At 36.6% G+C, this 25487-nt stretch overlaps 1 protein-coding gene across 4 annotated transcripts; it reads right to left on the bottom strand.

Annotated features, from left to right (window-relative positions):
• Window positions 1–863: 863 nt before the first annotated feature.
• On the bottom strand, window positions 864–24945 carry LOC131165834 (uncharacterized). Of its 4 annotated transcripts, none has more exons than XM_058123941.1 (8): window positions 24712–24945; window positions 22293–24164; window positions 22037–22201; window positions 21878–21932; window positions 20933–21081; window positions 14023–14109; window positions 12764–12892; window positions 864–1254 (listed from the first exon to the last, which is right to left on the bottom strand). In XM_058123941.1, exons 1-8 carry the CDS (start codon window positions 24778–24780, stop codon window positions 1129–1131), a joined length of 2652 nt encoding a protein of 883 aa, XP_057979924.1. In that variant the 5' UTR covers window positions 24781–24945; the 3' UTR covers window positions 864–1128. The 4 variants fall into 4 exon arrangements, with proteins under 4 accessions (XP_057979924.1, XP_057979940.1, XP_057979949.1 ...); XM_058123957.1 differs by lacking the exon at window positions 864–1254 and adding an exon at window positions 2919–3360 and having other exon boundaries at window positions 24712–24911; XM_058123966.1 differs by lacking the exon at window positions 864–1254 and adding an exon at window positions 2919–3300 and having other exon boundaries at window positions 24712–24911.
• Window positions 24946–25487: the final 542 nt, after the last annotated feature.

The following is a 25487-nucleotide window of genomic DNA, read 5'->3' as shown; positions in this document are numbered from 1 at the left end:
ATCTACTCCACCCATTACTTTAATAATTTTCTCTTCATTATGAGTTTTTTTTATTATAAATAAATTAATTAATTTATACCATCTGTTAAAATTCAATTAAACTTATGGTGTCATTTATACAAAAAAAACATTGCATTGAATGCTGCTTCTGCATAAACCCCATGCAGCATCTTTCTGGTGGTCCTCCAATCACTATGCACACCCAAGCTGTTCGAGGATAAGAAAATTTGGTTTATTTTGTCGCTCTAGTGTTTATATAACTTTCAATGGGACCATTTCATTTTAGACCGATAAATTGGATGAATTCCATTCTAAATGTTCAACTTGATTTGATCTATTTCTTTGAAATGAATCAGTAAATACACTTGCCCTGGTCATATATAGATTAGATATTTTGACACAAAGGTGACCACATACCAACACATGAAGAACAAGCTTAACATCATGAGAATGTGTTTAAATTTTCAAGCTACTCACTAGTTATATTTAAATGGTAAAACAAACATTACTTGGAAAGGGACTGCTGAGTGTAAGTGACAAATCATTTTTGCAATGGATCAGCATAGCACCCACTCTATTGATACTTGTAATTACTAAATGAGGTCCAATTTTCAAACCCTGCACCAATTGATTTAAGGTAAAAGATTAACTTAGACCAAATATCAATAATTTTGGCCGCATGAAACATTCTGATTCAGTTCTGTTCCCAAATCCTAACTATTTGTGTTGTTCCTAACTCGTCATCTGTCGGTGGTATTTACCAACTTCTTACAAATAAATTCATGCTTTGTTCTATATTTTTTTAGACTCGCAGATTCACCCTCCTCGCCTTTGGCTGCACTCTGCTTTGACTATTCTTCTACTTAATGGCACCATGGAATATAGGTGCTGCAAAAATCAGCTACTATATAAAATTTTACATTATAAACTGAGCACATATACAAGATGAAAGAATATACATGCCCTTTTTCTCTTTTTTTCTTGGTGCAGCATGCACATGGTATGAGCAGAACGGAAAACTCATACCACCCACTGATACTATTTTTACCAAAAAAAAAAACCAAAAGAGCCGGCGAGAAGTCAGAACTGTCGGAGCTCCAACAGGCATCTTCTCCTCATGGACTTCCCTTAAGCCTCAGCCTCAGGCAACCCTTCAAAATTTGCATTCTTTTCTTGGCTTTTTTTATCCATGTTCGCTAGATAACGCCGCACGGATTTGTGATTCATTTCAAATACAAAACTCAATCCCCTTATCTGCAAAATCATCAATTTTCCAGAAATTAGCCGTGTTGTTAGAGATGAAAAACCATGTGAGAACAAGAATTTGCAGCAGAAAATAAATTGGGTGGAGATGAATCGGTTCAACAGATCAATGAAATTCAACTGGTTCAGATTCTGCAAATATGAAATGCACATGGAAACAAACAACACCAATTTAACCTGGGCTCGATAGTGCTATCATTCATCAGACGCATAATAGATTACATTTCAAACTACTACACTTCAATCATGGTCTTAAATTTCCACAAAATTATCAAAATTTTCACTTTCCAACGCCCTCAAAATTGAAGCGGCAATCAATATGTCTTGCAAATTTTGTCAAAATTTCCACGAATTGTTCGAAATTTATCGAAATCTCAAAATTTTAACCATAAAATAAAATTTCCTCAAAACTAAAAATTTTAGATTCAAAACCCAAATAGAAATTCCTCTCTTAATTTATCTTTTTTTTTTTTTTTTTAAATAATTGAAACTAAAGCTTCTTGCCAGAAGGATATGAACGGAAACTTTCAGACTTCCAAAATTGTATGGAAAACTAAAGTAATATGCCAGCTACGACATTTCATTAGGTCAATTATATTTAAATTATTCACAATGCATAGTCAATAATATTTAACTAATTTATGGACTTTATTTACTTTAATTGAATACGTTTAATATGATTACTACATACATGCCATTGATGTATTTTATTTATAATATTTTAATTCTAATCTTGCATTATTATGTTTATTGACAATTTCTAAAGTTTGCTCAAACAATTCCATGCTTTACCAATTTTCATCATTTTCTAAAATCAATTGAAATTTCCATCAAAGTTTCCATATTTTTGTAGCCTCAAAATTTTAGTCCAAATCAAAATTTAAGACCTTGATGCCAATTAATTCACAAAATTTCAATCACGATATTAACATCTCCAAGCATACTATATCAAAACTTGAAAATTTTAACTGTGCTGCACAGCAACAGTTTCTTTTCTCTTTTGTCTGTCCTTTAACTCCTGTGTGTGTGTGTGTGAGGCTGGGTGGGTATTTTGGGGGTTGTTTTGATATGGCTCAATACTACTATGTACCTAGCTCCTACCTATTTAATGATCAATTTAATAGTAGACATTTCCATCCCCAATCAAATGATCAATTTTACCACTAGGATCCTCAAAACAATCAAAAATATGAAAATTAACATCCAAAGGAGACTCATAATAAGCATCAATGGGTTCAGACAAATTCACTTCAACATTTTTCCCTTTTCCTTTTAATGATGCCTTGTAAAGATCAACTAGGTGTTTAGGAGTGCGACATATTCGAGACCAATGACCTTTTGTTCCACACCTATAGCAAATATTGTCATTATTTTGCGCTTTGTTATTTTGTTTAGAATTTTCTTTATTTTTTGCCCATTCCCTTTTGAGTTTTTTTAGCACCTTTGTTTTCAAACTTTGAAGGATGATCATCATAGGTCCAATAATTTTTCCTACCACGACCCCTTTTACCACCACAACCTCGTCCACGACCTTGAGAAAAAGTCATCTTTACTTTAGGGAATGTTGTTGAGCCAGTTGGACGAGATTGATGATTTTTCAACAAAATCTCATTATTTTGTTCAACCACTAGTAAACAAGAAATTAGCTCAGAATATTTTGTAAATCTACGCTCTCAATATTGCTGTTGTAGGAGCACATTCGAGGCATGAAAAGTCGAATATGTTTTTTCTAACATATCCTCATCAGTAATTTTTTCTTCACATAACTTCAATTGAGAGCTAATTTTTAAAAGGCTGAACTATATTTACTTACAGTTTTAAAATCTTGCAGTCGCAAATGTATCCAATCAAATCGAGCTTTTGGAAGAACTGCCATTTTTTTGGTATTCATATCTCTCCTTCAAGTTGTTCCAAAGGACTAATGAGTTCTTAATAGTAAGGTACTCAATTTTCAATTCTTCGCGTAAATGGTGTCGAAGGAAAATCATTATCTTTGCGCGATCTTGCAGGGATGCTTGATTTCCTTCTTCAATTGTACTACCAAGATTCATAGCATTAAGGTGAATCTTAGCATCAAGTACCCATGGTAGATAATTTCTTCAAGAAATATCAAGGTCAACAAATTCAAGTTTTGTGAGGTTTGACATCATAAAGTCACTTCGAAAAACAAATAAAATTCAAAGTTAGGTAAATATTAAAATGAAAATGTTATTCTCACATATATTTCAACATAAAAACATTTAAGGACACGTACTCAAGATAAGAGATATAGTTAACACATAAATATAGTTTGACAAAAAAAAAAAAAAAAAAAAAACTAAAGTTATATATAACAAATGTTAAAAAAAAAAAAAACAAGATTCTTATCTTGGAATAATACCAACGAAACTTAAAAGATTCTGTTATACCATTAGAGACTTGATCGTGCTGATAATGTGTTGTAAATGAAATAAAGAGATAATTATAGAAAAATTAAAGTAAAGAAATTTGGAGCTATTGAAATTCAGCAGTCTAGTTTTTCAAAAACTAGATGTTGCTAATCATTTTCTTTTTTTCTCAATTTTGGGTGAAAAACATGTCCTTATATAGGCAAAGATTATATTGACATCCCAAAGGTCAATTCCATAATGAACCATTATTTCGACATGCCAAAAGTTATAACCTATTCTCAAGATAGTCATCCACATGTATAATATACACATTTTTACAACAAAAGTTGAATTTTTGGTATTTATCAACAATTAAGAAAATAATAATATTGCATGCATATTCTTTAACCAAAAAACAACAATAATTGAACAAATTACTAAAAAAACCAACTAAATCTTAACACAACGAAACATGAGTACCACCATAGCCGGTGAGTAATCTGCCACTTTTTCTCAATGGCATAACACTATACTCCTAGAGTGAAGAATGATTTTGTGAAGACATCATAAGACCTAAAATTCTATTCTCTCTTCTTTTTTAGTACAAAACTGACTGTTGTGCAAATCAATGCGCAGTGCAAAAAACAACCGTTCGGATTGTGCAATGCAGCAACTAACGATGAATAATATGAAAACACAATCACACAGATAATAAATGAAAGCAAATAAATAATGACACAAGAGTTTAATGTGGTTCGGCAATGTGCCTACGTCCACGGGAGCAAGCGGTTGAATTTCACAATCATCATCAAATCAGGGTTACAATATTGTTTATATTTCTAACCCTACATGTACAAAGGATTAGGAATTTCCCTAAATTACCCTGGATCAATTCCCTGGAGGTTATGCCTCTGAATCTCCAACCTACTGATCTTCCCAATTCAAAATTCGAAAATAGCGCCGAACAAAATCGTCAACGGTTTCGATTTCTTCCCAAGGTTAAATCATCGATCAAACCGTCAATTATTTCTTCCTACAACTCAACTTCCTTGTTTTTTTCACCATGCTTTCCTTGAGCATGTGTTCCACTCAATATGAGTCACATACTTCAACAATCTTCACCTTGGCGAATATTCACCCCTTAAGAGAAATACGAAAGCATAACCTGCAACTCCACCTAGGACAGCAGGTTGGGACGCCTCCTATCTAGCAACTGGAGATGTCGATCAAGTCCAAGCAATGCTTGAACTCGTCCATGGTAACAAGCTTTGTCAACATATCTACTGCATTCTCACAAGTGTGAACTTTCTCAAGCAGTAGCTCACTAGAAGCAACCAACTCCCTGATCCTGTGAAACCACACATTTATGTGCTTGGTCCTCGCATGATACACCTTGTTCTTCGCCAAATAGATGACACTTTGACTATTACAATGCAGCTGAACTCTATCTTGCTGAATACCCAACTCCTTGGCCAATCCCGTAGAAACCCAAATTCGGAAAATAAAAGAAAATAAATATAAAAGAAAAATAAAGGAAAAAAAAAAGAAAAAGAAGGAAGTTGGTTTGGCAGGGCCCAAACTATTGCCGGTTTTCTAGAAGGTGAGAAAACCATTGCCGGTTTCGATGGCAATGATTTTCCTACGGGCAGGCTTACTTAAGGGCTAAGTTATGTTATTTTTTTCATAACTTACAATTTTCTCTCTCTTCCTCTCTCTCTAAAATTAGGGTTTTGATACTCTCTCTCTAGCCTCGGAAACTCTCCCCTAGTGCTCCTCGGTTCTCTCTCCCTTCTTCCGGCTCGTAGGAACTAATGGTTCGGCCGATTTGGAAAGCTAGGGTTTTGGGTTTCTGTCCGTTTCGGGTCATTTTCAAGAAAACAAGTAAGGAGATTATATTATGTCAGCTATTTTGTGAAATATGGACCGATTAAAATGCAGTACATGTTCATGTGCAACTGATTACGATTTTTATTTTCCAATCCAACCATTCAAACTGAGGTTTTTGAGCCTAGGGTTCGATTAATAAATATTATTTTCGAAACCAACCGATTAAATTTAAATATGAGATTACTGGATTGAAGTACTAGATTTTCTGAACGTTTTGACCGGTTGGAATCATTGATTCCAAATTATTATGGGTGCTTTATAAATGGTCAAAGTAAGTAGGGTTGATTATCTTCGTTTTCCTATATACATATATATTTTAATGAAATAAAATCTGTGGAGATAATTAAACCCGTATTTTTATCTAAGCCGATATTTAGTATGATATGACGTGTTTCAGTTGATGAAATAATTATGATTTTTCAGATGAAAATTTGTGTGGCATGAGAAGGGTTCAAATGGTGTATATGAACAAAAGTTTTTCACTAGTATTATATAATATGACATGACGGCGGGGGGCCAAGATTTGATATGACGACCGGGGGTCGAGAGTTAATAAATGACAAGTTTTATATGAAATGAGAATAAAACAGTTTTTATTTTGTAAATTGTCATATATGATTCTAGAGCCCTGTGGATATGAAATGTGATGTTAAGAGCAAGGTACCATAATTATATGTTGGTAAGGAGTGCAATCTCAGTGTGATGATAGTGTGATGATGGATAGACGATTTGATGACCTGAGCCACAGTACTACTCCCAGGTTTTTTCCCAGAGGGGGCCCATCCGAGGTAGTTTCCGGGTGACCATAGGTAGGTGCAATCGTACTTACTACCTTTACTAACTCAGCTATGGTCGGCTGGCCATATGTTGAATCCAGCCTTCGAGCCGCACATCTCGTCATGGGGGAAAGCATGTCGTATGAGTTTATGATAGTGTGACGACGCTAATATAGCAGTCTAGGTTGTATCTTTTAGGCATATATGGGCAAATTTACTATAAAAGGGCTATATTGAGCCGACATTTTATTATTTAAAAATTATGTCTTTTCAAATATACAGTGTAGTACAGTTTAAATGTCATTTCATATTCAGTTAAATAGTGGAAGTTTTATATTCACACGAGAACTCATGCTAGCCACACACTGATAGTAATATAATTCGCCTAACTAAGAAGTGTCTTACCCCATTATACAAATTATTTTTCAGGTCCTTTAGGGAACCGTACCTAGCTTACCTCGGGGCTGGGATTAGACTTCTGAGAGTGGTTATCAGAGCTGGTGAGATACCATATGTCTAATTTTGTTCTTTTGGGATTGTAATAAGTAGACAAATAGTGGTATGTATGTATTTGGGAACAGATAAAACTTTGGTAAAGTGTTTGGATGTTTTAGAAATCTTCCGTTGTATGGTTTAATTTTAGTAATGGTAAGTGCACCCGGGATTCCCTGGTTAGGGTAGGTTGCCCATATATATATGGCATCAAAGAGTATTTATGTATCATACTAGCACTTCGGACCCACGTGGCGGGTCGGGGCACTACAAATCCTGTAAGCCACAACGCTTGCTTGGTAGCCTCAGCCACTGCCATGCACTGCAACAAGTGATTGCACCATGAACCTCCAACAAATAGGCCCTCCCACAAGGGTGAATACGTACCCTATGGTAGACCTCCTGTCATCCAAGTCCCCTACATAGTCTGCATCCACATAACCTACCACTGAAGGATCACCATGTTGTCTGCTGAACATAATGCCATAGTCTGTAATACCCCTCAAGAATCTGAAAAAATACTTGACTGCATTCCAATGTTGTCAACCCGGATTCGAAAGAAACTTACCACATTGATAGCTCGTGTCAGGTCTAGTCTTGTACAAACCATAGCATACATCAAGCACCCCACTGCACTGACATATGAGACCTTTGACATGTCACGAATGTCATCGTCTATCTTTGGGCACCGAGCGGTAGACAACCTAAAATGATTCGCCAACGATGTACTCACTGATTTTGCATTGTCCATGCTAAACCTCTCCAAAACCTTCTCAACATAGCTTTGCTGAGATAACTACAATCTCTTGGTAGCTCTGTCCCTGCAAATCTCCATCCCAAGAATCTTCTTGACCGCACCCAAATCTTTCATGTCAAACTCTCTACTCAACAAGGTTTTAAAATTGTTGACCTCAATCAAACTCCTCACAGCAATCAACAAGTCATCCACATAAAGCAACAGAAAAATAAGTGAACTATCATCCAAAATCTTCACATACATGTAGCAACCATAGTCACATCTCCTGTAGCCAATTCGAATCATGTAGAAGTCAAACCGCTTGTACCACTGCTTCAGAGACTGCTTCAGCCTGTACAATGATTTCCTCAATTTATAGACCAAGTGTTCCTGTCCAAGCTAACTGAACGCTTCTGGCCGTACCATGTAAATCAGCTCCTCCAAATCACCATGTTGAAATGATGTCTTTATGTCCATCTGCTCCAAATGCATGTTGAAATGTGCCACCAATCCTAACACTACTTCAATGAAAGTGTGTCTGACCACAGGGGAGAAGATCTCATCATAATCAACCCCTTTCCTCTGTGAGTAAACCTTTCCTTAGTCCGCTCTGAAACTTGCTTCTCCCACGTTCCTGGTTATCTTCACCACAAGCCCTTCACCTTGTGAATTGTCATCACTAGCTTTCTTTCTCTGGTGAAAGCCCAAGAGAGCACTCGTGATATTCTCCAACTCCAGAGTTTCTTTTCCCCATGCCAGAGTCGTAATCAGATTTTCATACGTAGGAGACATAGGTAGGGAATTCAGCAGCATCAATGCTTTGCCTTCATCTTCGAACTTCATATCAACCCACTTCAGATCACTGATGATCTAATTGAATACGTTGATGTGTTGATTAAGATCTGAACCCTCTAACCTTTTAAGCCCATACAGGTCCTGCTTAAGATACAACTTGTTCGTCAATGACTTGGACATATACCGACTCTCAAGTTTCAGCTAACTGCCGTCGATGATTCCTCATCCATGACGTGATACATGACGTCATCAGCCAGACAAAGCCTGATAGTCGCCATAGCCTTCGCTTCCAATTTGTTCCAACTCATGTCGTCCATGCCTTCTAGCTGCCTTCCGTATAATGCCTTCATCATTCCCTACTGCACCAACAAGTCCTTACCAATAGCTTTAATACCAATTTGTTGTGCAAATCAATGCACAACGGAAAAAATAACCATTCGAATCGTGCAATGCAGCAACCAACGATGAACAGTAAGGAATACAATCACACACAGATAATAAAGGAAAGCAAATAAATAATAACACAAGAGTTTATTGTGGTTTGACAATGTGCCTACGTCCACGGCAGCAAGCGGTTGAATTTCACTATCATCATCAAACTAGGGTAACAATATTGTTTATATGCTAACCCTACACGTATAAAGGATTAGAAAGTTCCCTAAATACCAAACTGAAACATGTCAATGGTTTCAAACAAACCGTCAACGATTTCTTCCCGAGGTTAAACTATCGATGTAATCGTTGAAAAAATCGTCGACTGTTTCTTCTTGCAGCTTAGCTTCCTTGTTTTCCTCACCGTGCTTTCCCTGTGCATGTGTTCCACTCAATATAAGCCACATACTTCAACACTGACATAGACAAGGAATGGTGATGGTATTTGGGCAAAAATAAAAGCACTAAATAAAAAAGAAAGAAACTTTTTTTTTTGGGGTTTCAAACTAGTTGGGCTTGTCAGGATATGATAGGTCCATAATCGTGTAAATCGATAGATTCCAATCCAATTGTTGGATTCACGAGGTGAATCGATAGATTTGAAAATGATTTAGTTGTGTTTAGATTCACTACTAAGATTTGAATCAATATGGTGTAGATGTAATTCGAATCGTATGAAATGAACTGTGAATTGTAAGATTCTAACAACTATGGTCTATATTGGGGATTTTAGGATGGCATTGTATGAAGTTACCTCTAAATTTTGAGGATGTTTATTGTTACTTGAACGAGCTTATGCCGTTTTAGGTTGTGGGTGTTAACACCTGTATTATTAGGTCAAGGCTCACCCTTGTGAGAAGACATATAATTTGTGTGCGCATGTGTATATATAAAATATCTAAAATATCAACTCACCAATTTGACCACCACAACACTATTTGGTGAACCCAATCCCCTACCTCAGTTTGAATTTCAAATCATCAAGTTGAATGGACCATCTATTAAGACAAAATAGCTAGGGGATGACAAGATCAAAAGAGTGATAGCCAAACTGCCCTATAAACAAGTTTGGTGCTCGAACATGCCATCAAGATGAAAGAGTATGCCACAAAAACCAAGTAAATTGCAAAATTTCAATAAATGAAATTTCTCTTGCAAGAAAAGCAAGTGAAAACTACCTTGAAAGTGAGTAAAAATCCAAAAGTGTTGTTTGGTTTCCTTCAACTTTTAAGTTCTTTTGTAATAACTATGCTCGATCCCTACAATCTTCAAGGGTGCTAAAAGAGCTACTAGAGTCCCTTTTTGTTGTTTCAAACCTCCAACACCTTGAGAATTATGATGGTGGCTCAAAAGAGAGCTAGGAGAATAGCTAACCGAGGGAGAGATGAAAAGTAGGGAGAAGAGAGAGAACATGAAGGAGAAAGAGATGAGGCTAATAGAGCTTTAAATCTTTTCCTTAGGTCCTCATCTCTCTCATTTGACCTAATTCCAATTAGATGAAGTTTCTAAAGCAAAATTGAAAGCTACCACTTGGATAAGGATTGTCCTAATATAAGGAACATTCTATTTCAAGTCTTCACAGGAGAGACCCTACATGGAAGATCCACAACCAATATGGATGCCCCAATAGCTGAAGTCCAATATCCCGATCCAATTTCCTATAGCTCTACTATAGAGAGTCAAGCTTGCTTCATGATGATGAAACAAGGAACTTAGAAGCGGTTTGGTATCATTTTCCTTTTTCTTTTCCCGTTCTTTTTGTTTTGGTATAGGAAAATTTATAGCATATTTAAGAAATGTGTGGCTAGAACAAGTTTGGTTGTGCTGTTAGTTTTTGGGTCTAAGGTCTTTTGTCAGTTTTTAGCTTGTAACAACTACTAAAAGTCAAACTTCCTGGTTATCACTAGTCGTAACTTGTGCAACACTTATCTAGAATTCATTTTTTCATTAAATCAGTGCATACACAATCTTTTTTTTTAATGATGGTATTAGAATAAATTGCCATTACATTGCAAAGTAGTTGAATAGTGTCAATGACCTTTCAAATAATTTGCACCAATGATTTAAAAGGCATTCTGGAGGCACGCTTCTTGATGCATTTTGAGGGTAAAACGCCCCAAGGCACAATGTAAGAGGCAAAAGTCCCAAAAAGGTGCATGCATTTTAGAGTTGAGCATACGCCTCGGCTAGAAAACTCACATTTCATGCCCCAACAGACAAGTCGTATGCATTTTAGACCTCATTGTTTGTGCAAGTTATGGAGCAAAAAAAGCTTCCCACGACATAAACAAAAAAACTCCCTTTCCATCTATCAATGTTCTCCGCGAAGACTCCTCCTCGGAGTCTTTGACAAGTAAACTGGTTATCTCTCTTCAGCCAATCAAGCACCATGACTCTCTCCCTCTCCCTCTCTCTCTCTCCCTGCTTCAATCATCAACCAACTAACGTCAGATCTTCTGCAGATCTGTGCCCTTGTCTTCTTAGGCTAGATATTCCCCTCGTTGAGAACCTAATTCCAATTTTCAACACTCTTCAACCCTCAGTTGCTTCAGATCTTCATGTAGAAGCCTCTCTTCTCAACACTCAGCCACTTCTCTCTTCGCAAACTTATCTCACTTCAGAAAGAGGGAGAGGAGAGAGAGAGTCGTGACTGATTCAAATTCTTTTAACCAAGAAAAGCAATAGGTTTGGAGTTAAAATATATAAGCTTGGGTGGGTGGGTGTGTGGCAGTGACCTTGTAAATTTGTAATTCAAGGCCAATACTCCCATATCTAGCTTGAGCTTAGACTCTTTAAGCTATTTTTGGGGTGAAATTTAAAGAAAATGCTTTATTATAATTATGAAATTAAAAAATTCATTTCATTTTTAGTATGTATAATTTATTTATAAATATTCCCAAAATGCTTACGCCTTAATGCCTTGAGGCTTATCACGCCTCACCTTATGCCTTCACCTTTTAAAACACTAATTTGCACAATAGCATGGTTTTAACTAACAACCGCGACCGTTACGTAATGGTTTTTTGAGTTACTGATACCGTTACACACCGCAAAATCGGTGGGAAGAAAAATCACGGCTGTAGCGACCATTATGGACCGCGACCGTTACGTAAAGGCCGCTACAGCCGTTACATAACCGCTACAGGACTGTTACGCCAAAAAAATTATTTTATTTTTTACTTTTTCTTCTCACTTTTTCCCTCTCTTTCATAAATCATTCTCAATATACCATTTGGCGAGAGAGGGAAAATATTATAATGAGGCTGACAATGATACAAAATTTACTATTTCTTTAAATACTCACAAGAGATGCATTAATTAACAATTTGAAAATATTCACTTGTTCGGAAAATATTTTATTTTGATAATATTAGTAATTTGATATTTATGTTCTATATTTTTCAACTTCAACCTTCTTTTTTTCTAGTTATTTTATATTTGTATTATTCGTACGTCTTATGTGTCTAATAGATTAATGGAGTGTATAATGTATTTTGTTTTATTAATTAATTTACACACTTAAGAATTTATCACAGATTTGAATAATGAGAAATATAAATATGCACACACAAGTAATTTTTCTATCAATAGTGGTTTAAAACAAATGTAAACATGTTGCTCTTACCAAATAACTTAGTCAAACTAAAGGATCCAAAATATACTCAAACTCTTTTAAGGAGGGTTAAAAGCTTAAAACATGCAAGTATGCTAATATGCACAACGTTGTGTGTGCTTGAAAAAAATTCACAACCGTTACATCTGCTTCCCGTTATGGAACATTAAAACCATGCACGATAGTGTTTAGCTATACCCTAAACAGTAAATATTTTAAAAAGCTTTTGTGAGAGAAGTGAATTGTTTTTGTGATAAAAAACTTGACTAGCAGAACAGTTAAGCAGACTAATAACGAAGAGCAAGGTAAAAAGCAATTAGCAAACAAGAAGCTGAAATATTTGAAATTGCAGAAACAAACCAAATGAAAATGACAATAAGTCAGATGGGAAGTCATGCACCTCAATCAAACAATTTGAGCAGAGAATCAGCAGCTGTCCGGAACCAACTTCTTTACCATTCACAAAGATTGAACTCTTCCCAAGGTTTTTCAACAAGAAAGACCCATCTCTGTCCAATTTGATAATCGCCTAAGCAGACAGTCCAAAAATTTCTTTAATTCAGTAAGAGATATCCATGAGGCTAAAAAAGATGTCTTATAAAACTAAGCAACAGGAACTTTAGGACTCTACTCCATAATGCTGCACTCACATTTAGTAAAACTGATCGAGCTATATCAAATCTGAAAGATAAAACTTGAAGCCTAAGATCCAGAATGTTCCCAAAAACTTTCATTCACAAAATATGTGTCTGGAAGAAAACAAGTGGCAGAACAGATTTTCTAATAAAGTGTTGCTATTCTTTCCAACATCACGACTTTGTCCTGTGTTAAGTTTAAATGAATTGAGCTATTGAATTTTAAAATAGTGAGAAGCCCAACAACAAATGCCAGGTGCTGTGACAGTCCATGTCAGCTATAACATTTGTAATAATGTTATTCAGCAAGAAGTCTGCATGTTCCATAGTATTCTCAGCATCTGGGCCTTATTTTTCATCTATTGATTTTCATTGCTTTCACTTCTCTGATTGAGCAGTTAAGAATATTTTTGGTATAATATAAAAAGAAAGAAAGAAAGAAAACTCAGCAAATATAGTAAACCAGGAGGAAAAAGATTAGATCATTCAAACCATAATACAGTACACCTATCTACATCAGTAGATAGTTTGTTGACCTCTTTGTCAACAAGGTATATATGTTCACAGTTGTCAGAATACTCACAAACATATCGGTTTTTCTTTTCCCCAAAATATGCTCCTGATTTATTTAAAGAAACATTTGTATTATGCTTGAATAGCAGGATCACTTTCCCAATCATTTGTAATGTTACAAACGTACAATACATTAATGCTAAAAACACATTTCATCTTGCCCTGAGGCAGCATCTTCTTAATTGCTAGTGATCCAATTCTTGGATTCTTAAGCATGAGCCCCGCACATGTGTGTTCATGTGCGTGCACACACACACACCCACACAGAGTCCCCATGACTGCCTCCACATTCATATGTGTGTTCAATGAGAATTTAGTATATGTGCCTTCCATTTCATCCAGAGGCCAAGAAATATAATTAAGCATTTTACTTGCTGTCACCATGATAACATAGTATTTTTTTCAAGGATGAGCATTAGTATGACAAAAAATACATATAATTGCATCCAACCTGCCGTCTAGAAATTTTGTTCGCGCGGCCTTCTCGTCCCAGGTCAATATCAACATCAATCTCACCTGTTGCTCTGCCGAGAGTGACCTACAAAGAGAAACATAATCCAGTAAGTGGGAGGCATGAGAAAATAAGACGTTCAGTTAGTGATTGTTCCCTAACTGAATGTTGCAGTTGAAGCTATGGACTGCATTGACCAAAGATAAGGTGTTCAGTTGCTTTGAACAATTATATTGATCTCTCAAGTAAATTTAAACAGTTAGATTGTGACCTAATAACCCAATTGGCCACAAGTCCTGCCAGGATTTCATACACAACATATGTTTTCATAAAATGAGAAAGCAAAACTCAAAGCTCCCCAGCAAACCTGGAAGAAAAATGAATCAGGTAAAAGCTGAGAGGGTATAAGGTTTGGAGGTCTCTTTAATGGAACTTCTTTTCATGGGGTTGCGGATTAAGATCAATGCTTCATTTTTGTTGCTCAATGTATTATAGATCCTGCAAAAAAGTCCCTCCAACTGAATTTCCTTCCATACTCATTGGTCCACTTCTTAAGAATACGGGAAAAAAAGCAACAGCTGTACGTTTGTGATATAAAGTAGAGCAGAAGTCTTAAAGTTCATGATTGTCTATGAACATCTCTTTATTTTCTATTGAGCTCAAAAATTTATTTATCAATTCTTATCCTGTATTCTTAAAAGTTAAGATGATGACACTCACCACCTACTCAATTTTAAAAAACAAATGTTCTGATTAGATAATCATCTAGTTTTAGTAAAAATGCAACAGTACTGCAAATAAACATACAAAATCAAGCTAAAACTAGTAACAGATTCCCAAGATCAAATCTCATATGGGTACCAAACATGTTCACTAATCCAAGTGTGAGTGAAGTCCTTTAGATCTTGTCCACATTCATGACAACTTAGTCCAATTGGATAGTGATAGCTTAACTCAGTTTGGAAAGAAAGAAAGAATGACTAATTGTCTTGCGTCTTGTATTAGCCCTAAAGGGCTCAATTTATACTAAATGCTTACACACATGGATCACATGGTTTAATCTATAGACAATAGATATTTATCAGGTTAATTCATACCAGGTAGGTATATGTGTCACATGGGTAAATTTATATTAGGTAGTGTACATGAATGCATTTACACATACAATTGTATCTTGCTGATGCCCCTCTCAAACTCAAGGAGGTAAAGAGACCAACTTGAGTTTGGAAACCAAGTGCTCAAAACGACTAGGATAGGGCACATTGATACCATATTAGCTAAACATAGTTTGGAATGAATGAATGAATGAATGAATGATTGATTGATTTATGTCAGCTAGTTGTTCAGTTGAAGGAAGAGGGCTAAAGGAGTGTAGAATTATTAGATATTTGTCAACCTTTATTAGAGGCTGGTCTTTAGGAGATTTATAGATAACAGATCAATTGATTTGATAGCTATTTTTGGTTCCACGATCCTAGGGGATTTGGGGAGCATGTTACCCAATTTTGTAGATAGTCTTTCCTATTTTACTGCTTTCCATTTTAAATAAAATATTCTATTTTCAGTAGGTTGTAAATATCCCTAGTAATTAGAAGAGAATTATCATCTATTTAAAGGTAATGTAATCTTTTTCATAAGTTAGTGGATTAATCAGTTTTCTACATCTACATTTCAACATGGTATCAGAGCATCCTATGAACCCTAATCTTCCCATATGACCAAATACGGTATGGCCACTGGGAGATGTGAATCCACCTCTTCAGTCTCAGACGTCACCGCCAATCAGGAAGCCTTGGTCTCAAGCACCAGAAGCAGTGACAGTAGACCAAAGAAAGGGAGGCCGTGGTGTGACCATTGTCGACGTCCTGGTCACACCAAGGACACCTACTGGAAAATCCACGATAAACCTGCAGATTGGGAACCTTCCCGCTTTGCCAACGACAGAAAAGGATGGGGAAATTTCATCTCAGTAGATTGATGAAAAACCAACACTACCCGAGCCCAATTTCTTCAGCAAGGAGCAACTAGAATTATTGCAGGAAATGTTCAGCCAATCTTCAGCAGCCCCTACTATTGTGGTTGGTACCGGTTCTTTGGCACACAAAGGTAATTTTTTAAGTGCTCTTAATGTTAAAAAGGAGAAGCTAGGTCCATGGATTATAGACTAAGGAGCATCAGACCATATTATCGGAGATAGAAATTTTTTTCTACTTATAGTCCCTGTTATGAAAATTTAACAGTCAGGATAGCAGATGGTTCACTCTCAAAGGTGGCTAGTACAGGTTCTGTTATAATTTCAGAGAACCTAACACTTAACTCAGTTCTATTAGTGCACTTTTTGGATTGCAATCTACTGTCTATTAGTAAACTCAATCAAGATCTCAATTTTGTTACTAAATTTTTCCCAAATTTGTGTGAATTTTAGGTCTTGGATTCGGGGAAGACGAATGGCAGTGCTAAGATGTGTTCGGGGCTCTCTCTTCTCGAGGTTAATGATCATCCTCAAGGAACAACTCACAAATCTGATTGTTTAGTGTCTAGAAGTCAAAGTTAATTTTCTGTCATTTGTTCTAATAATGATAGTGCAATTATGTTGTGGCACTATAGGTTAGGACATCCAAATTTCTTGTATCTCGAGAAACTCTTTCCTTCATTATTCAATAATAAAAATCCAAATGATTTTCAGTCTGAGATGTGTCAATTTTCAAAACATGTTCACAACTCTTATCCCAACCGACCCTACAAAGCATCCCAACCCTTTTCAATGATTCATAGTGATGTGTAGGGGGCATCTAGGATCAAGAATATTACTGGATCTCGTTGGTTTATATCTTTTATAGATGATCACACTAGACTTACTTGGATATTCCTCATGAAAGAAAAGTTAGAAGCGAGTCAGATTTTCAAAAATTTTAACACCATGATCCAAACACAATTCCAAGCAAAAATACAGATTGTAAAACTGATAATGCCAAAGAATATTTCAAATCCATTCTTGATGATTATCTTTTGAGTCAAGGTATAATACAACAAAGTTCTTGTGTCGACACTCAGCAAAATGGAATTGCTGAAAGAAAACACTGGCACCTACTAGATGTTGCACGCACCCTCATGTTCTCTACACATGTATCGAAACATTCTTAGGGTGAAGCTATTCTCACTGCAGCCTACCTCATAAACCGGATGCCTCTCGCGTTCTCAAATTCCAAACTCCCTATCAAACTCTACTTCAATCCTTTCCCAATACTCGACTCATCTCCATTATTCCCTTCAAAGCATTCGGGTGCTCAACTTGTGTTCATGTTCATAGTCAACACTAGGGTAAACTTGATCCTAGAGCCCTTATGTGCATTTTTCTCGGGTACTCTCCAAACCAAAAGGGTTAAAAATGCTATTCACCAACTATTAAAACCATATTACCCCAAATCAAAAATTCAGGGGGAGATTACACAGGAATTCCAACTTTGGGATATTGAAGAGTCATCTCACCCTTCTTCTGATTCTGACCCTTCACACCTATCACAAATTTTTTAATCTATTCCAACTACTAACTCCATTTCACCTTCACATCCCTTCTTAGAATCTCCCGTGAAACATCAGCATCTGGACACTATTCAACCAACAAAAAATGATGAGTTGATTACCTATTCACGAAGGAGAAGGAACCAAAAAGAGATAGAACAACAAGCATCCCTTGGGCAAATCCAAGAGTCGGATCCAAGCCCTAGATCAAGTGAAAATCCACCAGGTAACTCTAATCCCGAGACTTCCCATAATAAGTTAACTAATGATGATAGTGATTATCCTATTGCTATGAGAAAAGGTGTGAGATCATGCACAAAACACCCAATTTACACTTTTGTGTCATATCAGGGGCTGACATCAAATTTTAGATCTTTTGTTGCCAACCTCGACAAAATCCAGGTTCCTAATAACATACAAGAGGCTCTCGGTACACCTAAATGGAAGTCTGCTGTCTAGGAAGAAATCAGTGCACTAGAAAAGATTGAAACACGGGAGATCACAGAATTACCAACTAGAAAACATCCAGTAGGTTGCAAATGGATATTCATTGTGAAATACAATGAAGATGGAAGTGTTAACCGATTCAAAGCTCAACTGGTAGCAAAGGGATTTGCTCAATCATATGGAATCGACTACGAAGAGACATTTGCCCCTGAAGCCAAGTTAAATACAGTGCAGGTCCTCTTATCTTTGGCAGCAAATTTTGACTGGCCTCTTCACCAACTAGATGTCAAGAATGCCTTCCTTAATGGAGACCTAGCTGAAGAAGTCTACATGGAAATTCCTCCTGGATTCGAGACACAAGCTACACACAAAAAAGTATGCAAACTCAGAAGATCTTTATATGGGCTCAAGCAATCCCCAAGAGCCTAGTTCGAGAGATTCACAAAGGTAGTCAGGAGGTATGCCTATTCTTAATGTCAATCAAATCATACACTATTTGTTAAATACTCTCGTGAAGGAAAAAATTCTATCCTAATTGTGTATGTGGATGAAATCATTCTAATAGGAGATTATGAGGAGGAAATGAGTAGTCTCAAAAGTCTTCTAGCTAAAGAATTCGAAATCAAGGACCTTGGGAATCTCAAATACTTCCTCGGCATGGAAGTGGCACGGTCAAGGAAGGGAATCTTTGTCTCCCAAAAGAAATATGTTCTAGATCTTTTGAAAGAGAGTGAGATGCTCAGCTGCAAGCTGGCAGATACTCCTATAGATTCAACAACCAAGCTAGGAGCCAAAGAAGATAGTGCCCCAGTGGATAAAGGCAGGATATCAAAGACTAGTTGGAAAACTTAAATATTTATCTCACACCTGACCTGATATTGGCTTCTCTGTCAGTATGGTGAGTCAATTCATGAACAATCCCAATGAAGAACATATGGAGGCAATTTATAGAATCCTACGAAATCTAAAGCTAACACCAAGTAAAGGATTATTTTTTGAGAATAATCAAAGAAGAGATATTGAAGTATTCAGTGATGCAGATTGGGCAGGATCAATTCATGATCGAAGGTCAACTTCTGGGTACTGCACATATGTGCGGGGAAACCTAGTTACATGGTGAAGTAAGAAGCAATCAATTGTGTCAAGAAGCAGTGCAGAAGCTGAATTCAGGGCAATGGCACACAGCATTTGTGAAGGAATATGGCTAAGAAGGCTTCTAAAGGAATTAAAGATTTCGGTTGAAGAACCCATGAAGATGTTCTGTGACAATCCCTCAGCCATCAGCATTGCAAAGAACCCAATGTATCATGATAGAACAAAACACGTGGACATTGATCGACATTTTATAAGAGAAAAAATAAAGGAATAATCAAGATATTGTATATGCCTACATGTGTCCAATTAGCCGATATCCTTACCAAGGCTCTGCCAAGAAAGAATTTTGATGATCTGAGTTCCAAGCTGGGCTGAATCAATATTTACAGCACAACTTGAGGAGGAGTGTAGAATTATTAGATATCTATTAGCCTTTATTAAAGGCTGATCTTTAGGAGATTTATAGCTAATAAATCAGTTGATTTGTTAGCTATCTTTGGTTCCACGATCCTAGGGAATTTGGGTAGCATGTTACCCAATTCTATAGATAGTCTTTCCTATTTTACTGATTTCCAATTTAAATAGAATATTCTATTTTTAGTAGGTTGTAAATATCCCTAGTAATTAAATGAGAATTATCATCTATTTAAATGGAATGTAATCTTTTTCCTAAGTGGATTAGTTAGTTTTCTTTTCCACATTTCAACAAGGAGCAATGGCGCAAGGTGGAGTATGGCTATTCATGGTCATGGTAGTCCACAAATTTGAGGCTGGAGAGGTGCATGCAAAGCTAGGCATCTTAGGAGCAGATCTGAGCCTAGAGGGGGAAGCAAGGAGCTAGAAGTATGTTTGAACCTAGAGAGGTGAGCAAGGAGCAAGGAGCAAGGAGCAAGGAGTATATTTGAGCTCGAAGAGGTGATCAAGGGGCTAGGAGCAAATATGATCAAGGAGAAAGGGTCAAGGAGAGGGGAACATATCTAAGCTTGGAGGGGTGAGCAAGGAGCTAGGAGCAAATCTAAGCAAGGAGAGGAGAACAAAGAGCTTGGTGCAAATTTGAGTCCAAAGAGGTGAGGAAGGAGCTAGGCAGCCTATGATGACATGTGTGAATGGTGTTGATAAGGTGCACAAGAAGTAGCGCTAGTGTGCATGGGCGATGGTCGAAAAAGAGATTTTGTAGATGGTGGGCGCTCTTCCATGGTTATGGAGCGCCACTGATGACAGAGGACCAGCGGTGACAAGTGGCAACGGCAAGGGCAATTTGAGGGAGCACTAGCCATGCTGGAGGATTGGCAACCATGGCTCTATACCATGTTAGATTAACAAAGATTGGAGAGAATGAACGAATGAAATAATTGTTTTTTGTCTTCTATTGGCCCTAAAAGGCTCAATTTATACAACATGCTTACACACATGGATCACAAGGTTTAATCCATAGAAGGTAGATATTTACACACATGGATCACATGCGTTAATTCATACAAGTTAGGTATGTGTGTCACATGGGTAAATTTATATTAGGTAGGTATACATGGATGTATTACATTACACACAGTTGTATCTTGCAAATAGATAGCCAAACCCCAACATAAAGATAAGTTATCTTTAGGTCAAAGACAATGTCTCAATGATTTTACCAAACTGACATAATAAGCATAAAGTATAAAGGCAATCATCTTGAATTAAGCTATAGATTAAGAAGAATAAGTTTGATTTATTATATACAACTGCAGCAGCATCAAAAGACAATCTCACTAAAGCACCATTGAAAAATGCGCTAATTTTTCCTTAATTAATTGTAATCCAATGCAAATAATAAAAAAATGGAGTTTGAAACCTAGAAATGTACCTCAGCTTTCTTAATATAATGCTTTACATGGCGACCATATAAGACGGCAAATGCACCTTGAGATGCAATTGCTCTTTGCAAAGAAGAATGAGCACACTGTTCTAGCCTCATGACCATTCTCCTAGCATCTTCTTCATGAAACCTTGCAACTGGTAGTTTCAGTAAACAAAATTCTCAAAATTACTATAAAAATGCAAGGTTACATTGCTATTTAGAAACATCAAACAAGCACAAACATCATGTGTCTATGAATGTAAGTAGGCACTAAGATGAAATACATAATCTAAATATGATTAAAGAAAGGGAAAACACAATACGTTTGGCATGTTGGCATCATGAAGAACTTGTTAAAGCTTCTGTTAAAGCTTGATATATATCTTTGGTCCACAACCTAATGGCTTAAGCTTTTAGGTGAAGTGGTAATCTATGATAGAATCATAACTAGTTACAAGGAGGTCCTGGGTTCTAGTCTCGCTACTTGCATTTATTGTGAGGTAAAAATTATAGTATTCCTTGAAATGGGTGCTATTTATTGTGTATTTATCTCTCCATGTGTTGTCAGGCTGCACATGCGGGGTGAGTGTTAAAGCTTGATATTCATTGTCGGCCCACAACCTAATGGCTTAAGCTTTTAGGTAAAGTAGTAATCTAACAGAACTAATGACATTAATCCATGAAAATGGTTTAGTTGTTATGATTAAGCCATTAGCATCTTCAATAACTAGTTATTGACATTAGACCAATATGTTGATCTATGAAGCAATCCAATCTCGTTATTAACAATATATATATGACTGAAAATTCAATCTTAAATTTGAAAAACAGTAGAATTCCAAAGAAAAAACTTCTACAGAAGATGAACCTTCTGACATGAAATAATCACATGAAGAACTAAGAGCAGCAAACAAAACCAAAAGATCTTAAAAAAAACGAAAAATAGATTACCTTCCCTAGAAATACTCGGGTCTTGCTCATACGGACCTAAATCCATGTCAAGAATCTGAAATAAAATATCAAATATTGTGGGGTGGAAAACCTTAAAATGAAACAAAGTAGCTAATCAAGGTAAATCACCAAATTCTTTTAGAAGTTCTGTGAACTCACCATAGCTTCGATATCAGAGAAATAAGGAATGTCACCATCACTCTCATATTCTTCCTGATCCGACATCAAGGGGTTTACTTCTGGTTCTGGAAAAGCCATCTTGCTGGAAACTGATTCTGGATGTAATAGAAGATGTTCCCTAATTGCAGCCGGCGCAGCCATTTCCTGTTTACAAGCAGTTCCAGTCAGATTTTTACACAACTACAACCATGAACTGGGAGTTGAGGACGAAATAATTCTAAGAACCACAATGTACCTCAAAACTTTCTTTAATAGTCTCCAGACCTCCACATGTGGTGGATTTTTGAGTTGCTTGGGTTGCACTGTATTTAATTGGATCTCTATGGTTGTTTTTTGCATATCTGGAGCCCATAGCCAGGTCACTATGAGTAGACAAGCCATACCTGACTTCAGAACCATGTAGGTGGTCGGGACCAATGTCTGGCAGGGCACTAGGTCCTGCCTTTTGTGAATCCCTACAAGACTGAGCAGGATTTTCTCTTTCTTTTTTCAAGACTTCACCATGCCCCACATCTTTTCTATTAGAAGCAGACGTTGTTGGTTGTGTCATGGAAGAAGCAAAGGATGCAGTTACCTGTGCAGGTAAGAAAATACCATCATTGCATGGGATGTCAGGGTCCTCTGAGTTCAATGTGCAGTGAATAACTCCATCATGAAGTTCAGGAGAATGAGAATCGGGCACAAATGTAGATGGTGAAACATTAACTACTGAACTATAACAATTAAGCTGATCACGAGAAGGTGGAAATGACACGTCAGCAATAGAATCCGTGGGACATGCATCACCACGAATTGGAAAAGACGAATTTAACACTGCAAATGCCTTATGTTCACTAACATCAGGTATATCACCTTCATGAGCATTGTTAGGAGAACACAACAGAAATGAATCATTCGTCTTGTCTTTCCCATTTAACTCAATCAAGAGAGGATCATCCCCATTCTCAAAGTTCAAGAGGGACTCTGGAAGATCTCCAAAATCACTGTCTAAAATAGCAGTTGAACTATTTAACCCAACACCATTACGTCCATCTCCCAACATGGTCCCTGGTTGGATAATCTTATCACCAGACAAATGTATATTCTTACCATCATCTTCCCCAGAAAGTGTGAATGTTCCTTCCTTGTCTGCAGCTTTATCTCTGAGCCGGGCATTGATTGGCATAACAGGTGCCGACACATCCTCCATAGTTTTCCAAAGAGGCATGCCGTCTGAAACAGGGGAACTGAACTGATCACTCCTTTCATATCCACAGCAAGATTTTCCCATGTTTTCATTTATTGAATGCAAAGAAGACGATGGTTTTTCCCCAGAATCATCCATTTTGAACAGGTTTCTATCAGGCAGTGCTTGTGAGTGTCCAATTTCCTCAGCAATGGAGCATTTTCTAAATTCTATTAAATTATCTTCTATGATATTAGGAACTCTTTTATAAGCACTTTTCTGGTCAAAAGAATGCCCGCCATCATTTCCTACTGGTTCTTTGAGTGGCAAGGATGAAATATCTTCAGGAAATTCAAATAAACAATCCCTCCTCAAGATTCCATTTGAAGTATTATCTTGTTCAGAATGCATTTCATTGGCAGCAACATTAATAGAAGTTGCAACAGTAAGGTCCCCACTGATCTGTGGAAGAGGATGATGCAGGAAATCAGGACCTGTCTCCTGCATTCCATAATGGTTTGAGATATGATCTTCAAGTGAACAAGTTCCAACTGGAGGATGGGTATCCAATGGTACACACTCTGCACAACCATCTATATCACTAATGCAGTCATGAATATTTGGCGCAGGAAGAAAACCTAGTTCAGTAGAGTTAAAAATCTTGCGGTGAATTTTCTTCCTCATGGCATAATACTGATTGCGAACACTTTCAATTTTTCTTTTCTTAGAGATCTCTGCACCTTCTCTAGATTTTCCAGATACATTAGACTTAAAAAATGGATTAGCTGCAGAAAGGTCAAACCCAACCATGTGGGCAGAGGCTTCAGCAGAAATGTCAGGATCATAGAGGAGAGAATACCATCGATCTTGTAGTTCTTGAAGAGTGAATCTGCGTGAAAATCGAACTGCACCTTTTGCAAGCGCTTCCAAGGAAGCACCGGCCTGGAACCAAAATAATCAAGGGCTTTGGTTATCAATTGCATATTTAGTGGCAAACTCTATCTCACGTTTTACAAATAATCAAGGGCTTTGGTTATCATTTATTTCAGTATAATCTCAATTCTCAGCATAGCATCGCACAGAGATATGCCAGTAGTAAAGCGATCATTCCAATTTTAAAATAAGTACTATATTCTTTCAATAGAAGCACAATTCTTAAGTCCGTACAGAATCCCAAGGGACAGCTCCCGTAGAATTGCTTATTTAGCATAAATTATTGACAGATTCAAAACTTCGTTAAGTTGCAGATGGTTAAAATGACTATCTAAAATCGGAAGTATGGAAAACAGTGAAAAACTTATTCTTCAATGCTTCGTAGCGTGATAGGGATTACAAACCTGTCACCAAAACAGAAATGAATTGCAAAGAGAACGCACGCCTTACTAACATTAGCATCTTCAGTGAAATTCATTGCCTCGATTAATAGGGTTGAGCTCAATTTTATTTTATTAACCACAAAAGAAATGAAAGATTCAAAGGAATTCATTACCTCGACGGCATTCTTCAATAGGAGGTCGTCTTCGGGAATCCACGGAGAAACCGGAGCGAAGGTCGCCATTAATTCTCCGAATCGCCCACTCTACAGTACAAAGTGTGTAGTCCTGAAATGTTCAAGAACCTAAGGATGGATCGCATGGAGTTGCAGGAAGAACTGAACCAAAGATCAACTTCCGAGTTGAAATAAGGAAGCCCAGGGAGATTCGTAGAGGCGGGTAATATCTCTGAGTTTTTTCCCATTTTAATTTTATTTTATAATAAAATATTAAATAATAGTTTGAAAGGGAAAAAATTTTGTCTAATCTCGCTAGATAGTCCAACAAGATTTGCCGTGCATCAATACATGTTTCTTTCCAACCAAACGGGATTGGCTGCTGGATCATTCAACGAAATTTTCTAAAAAATTTAGTTTTGCTAAAAAATAAATTTATCGACATACCTTAAAAGAGCATAATGATTTAATAATAGAGGATAATACTTATATGGAACTTTTGTAGAACATGGAATTACTTTTTACCAATTTAATTTGACCTTACTATTTTATTTTGGTGTTGGATGATGAAAAAATTGGTTAAAAAAACAGGTTAGTTAAAAAATTATTCTAAAAGGCTAACTCTTATCTATTTAACAAAAAAATAAACTATGATTTGCAATTTAGTAAAGTTAAAAAATTAATTTTTGAAAGACTATTTTACTCCATGGGTATCTTTAGTTTTTTAATAATTAAATAATTATTCACATATTAGTTATATTTCTTAAAATAAAATA

The sequence above is a fragment of the Malania oleifera genome, chromosome 1 (genome assembly GCF_029873635.1).
Source record: "Malania oleifera isolate guangnan ecotype guangnan chromosome 1, ASM2987363v1, whole genome shotgun sequence".
Taxonomy (NCBI): Eukaryota; Viridiplantae; Streptophyta; class Magnoliopsida; order Santalales; family Ximeniaceae; genus Malania; species Malania oleifera.
This window is presented reverse-complemented; position numbering and strand designations above follow the sequence as displayed.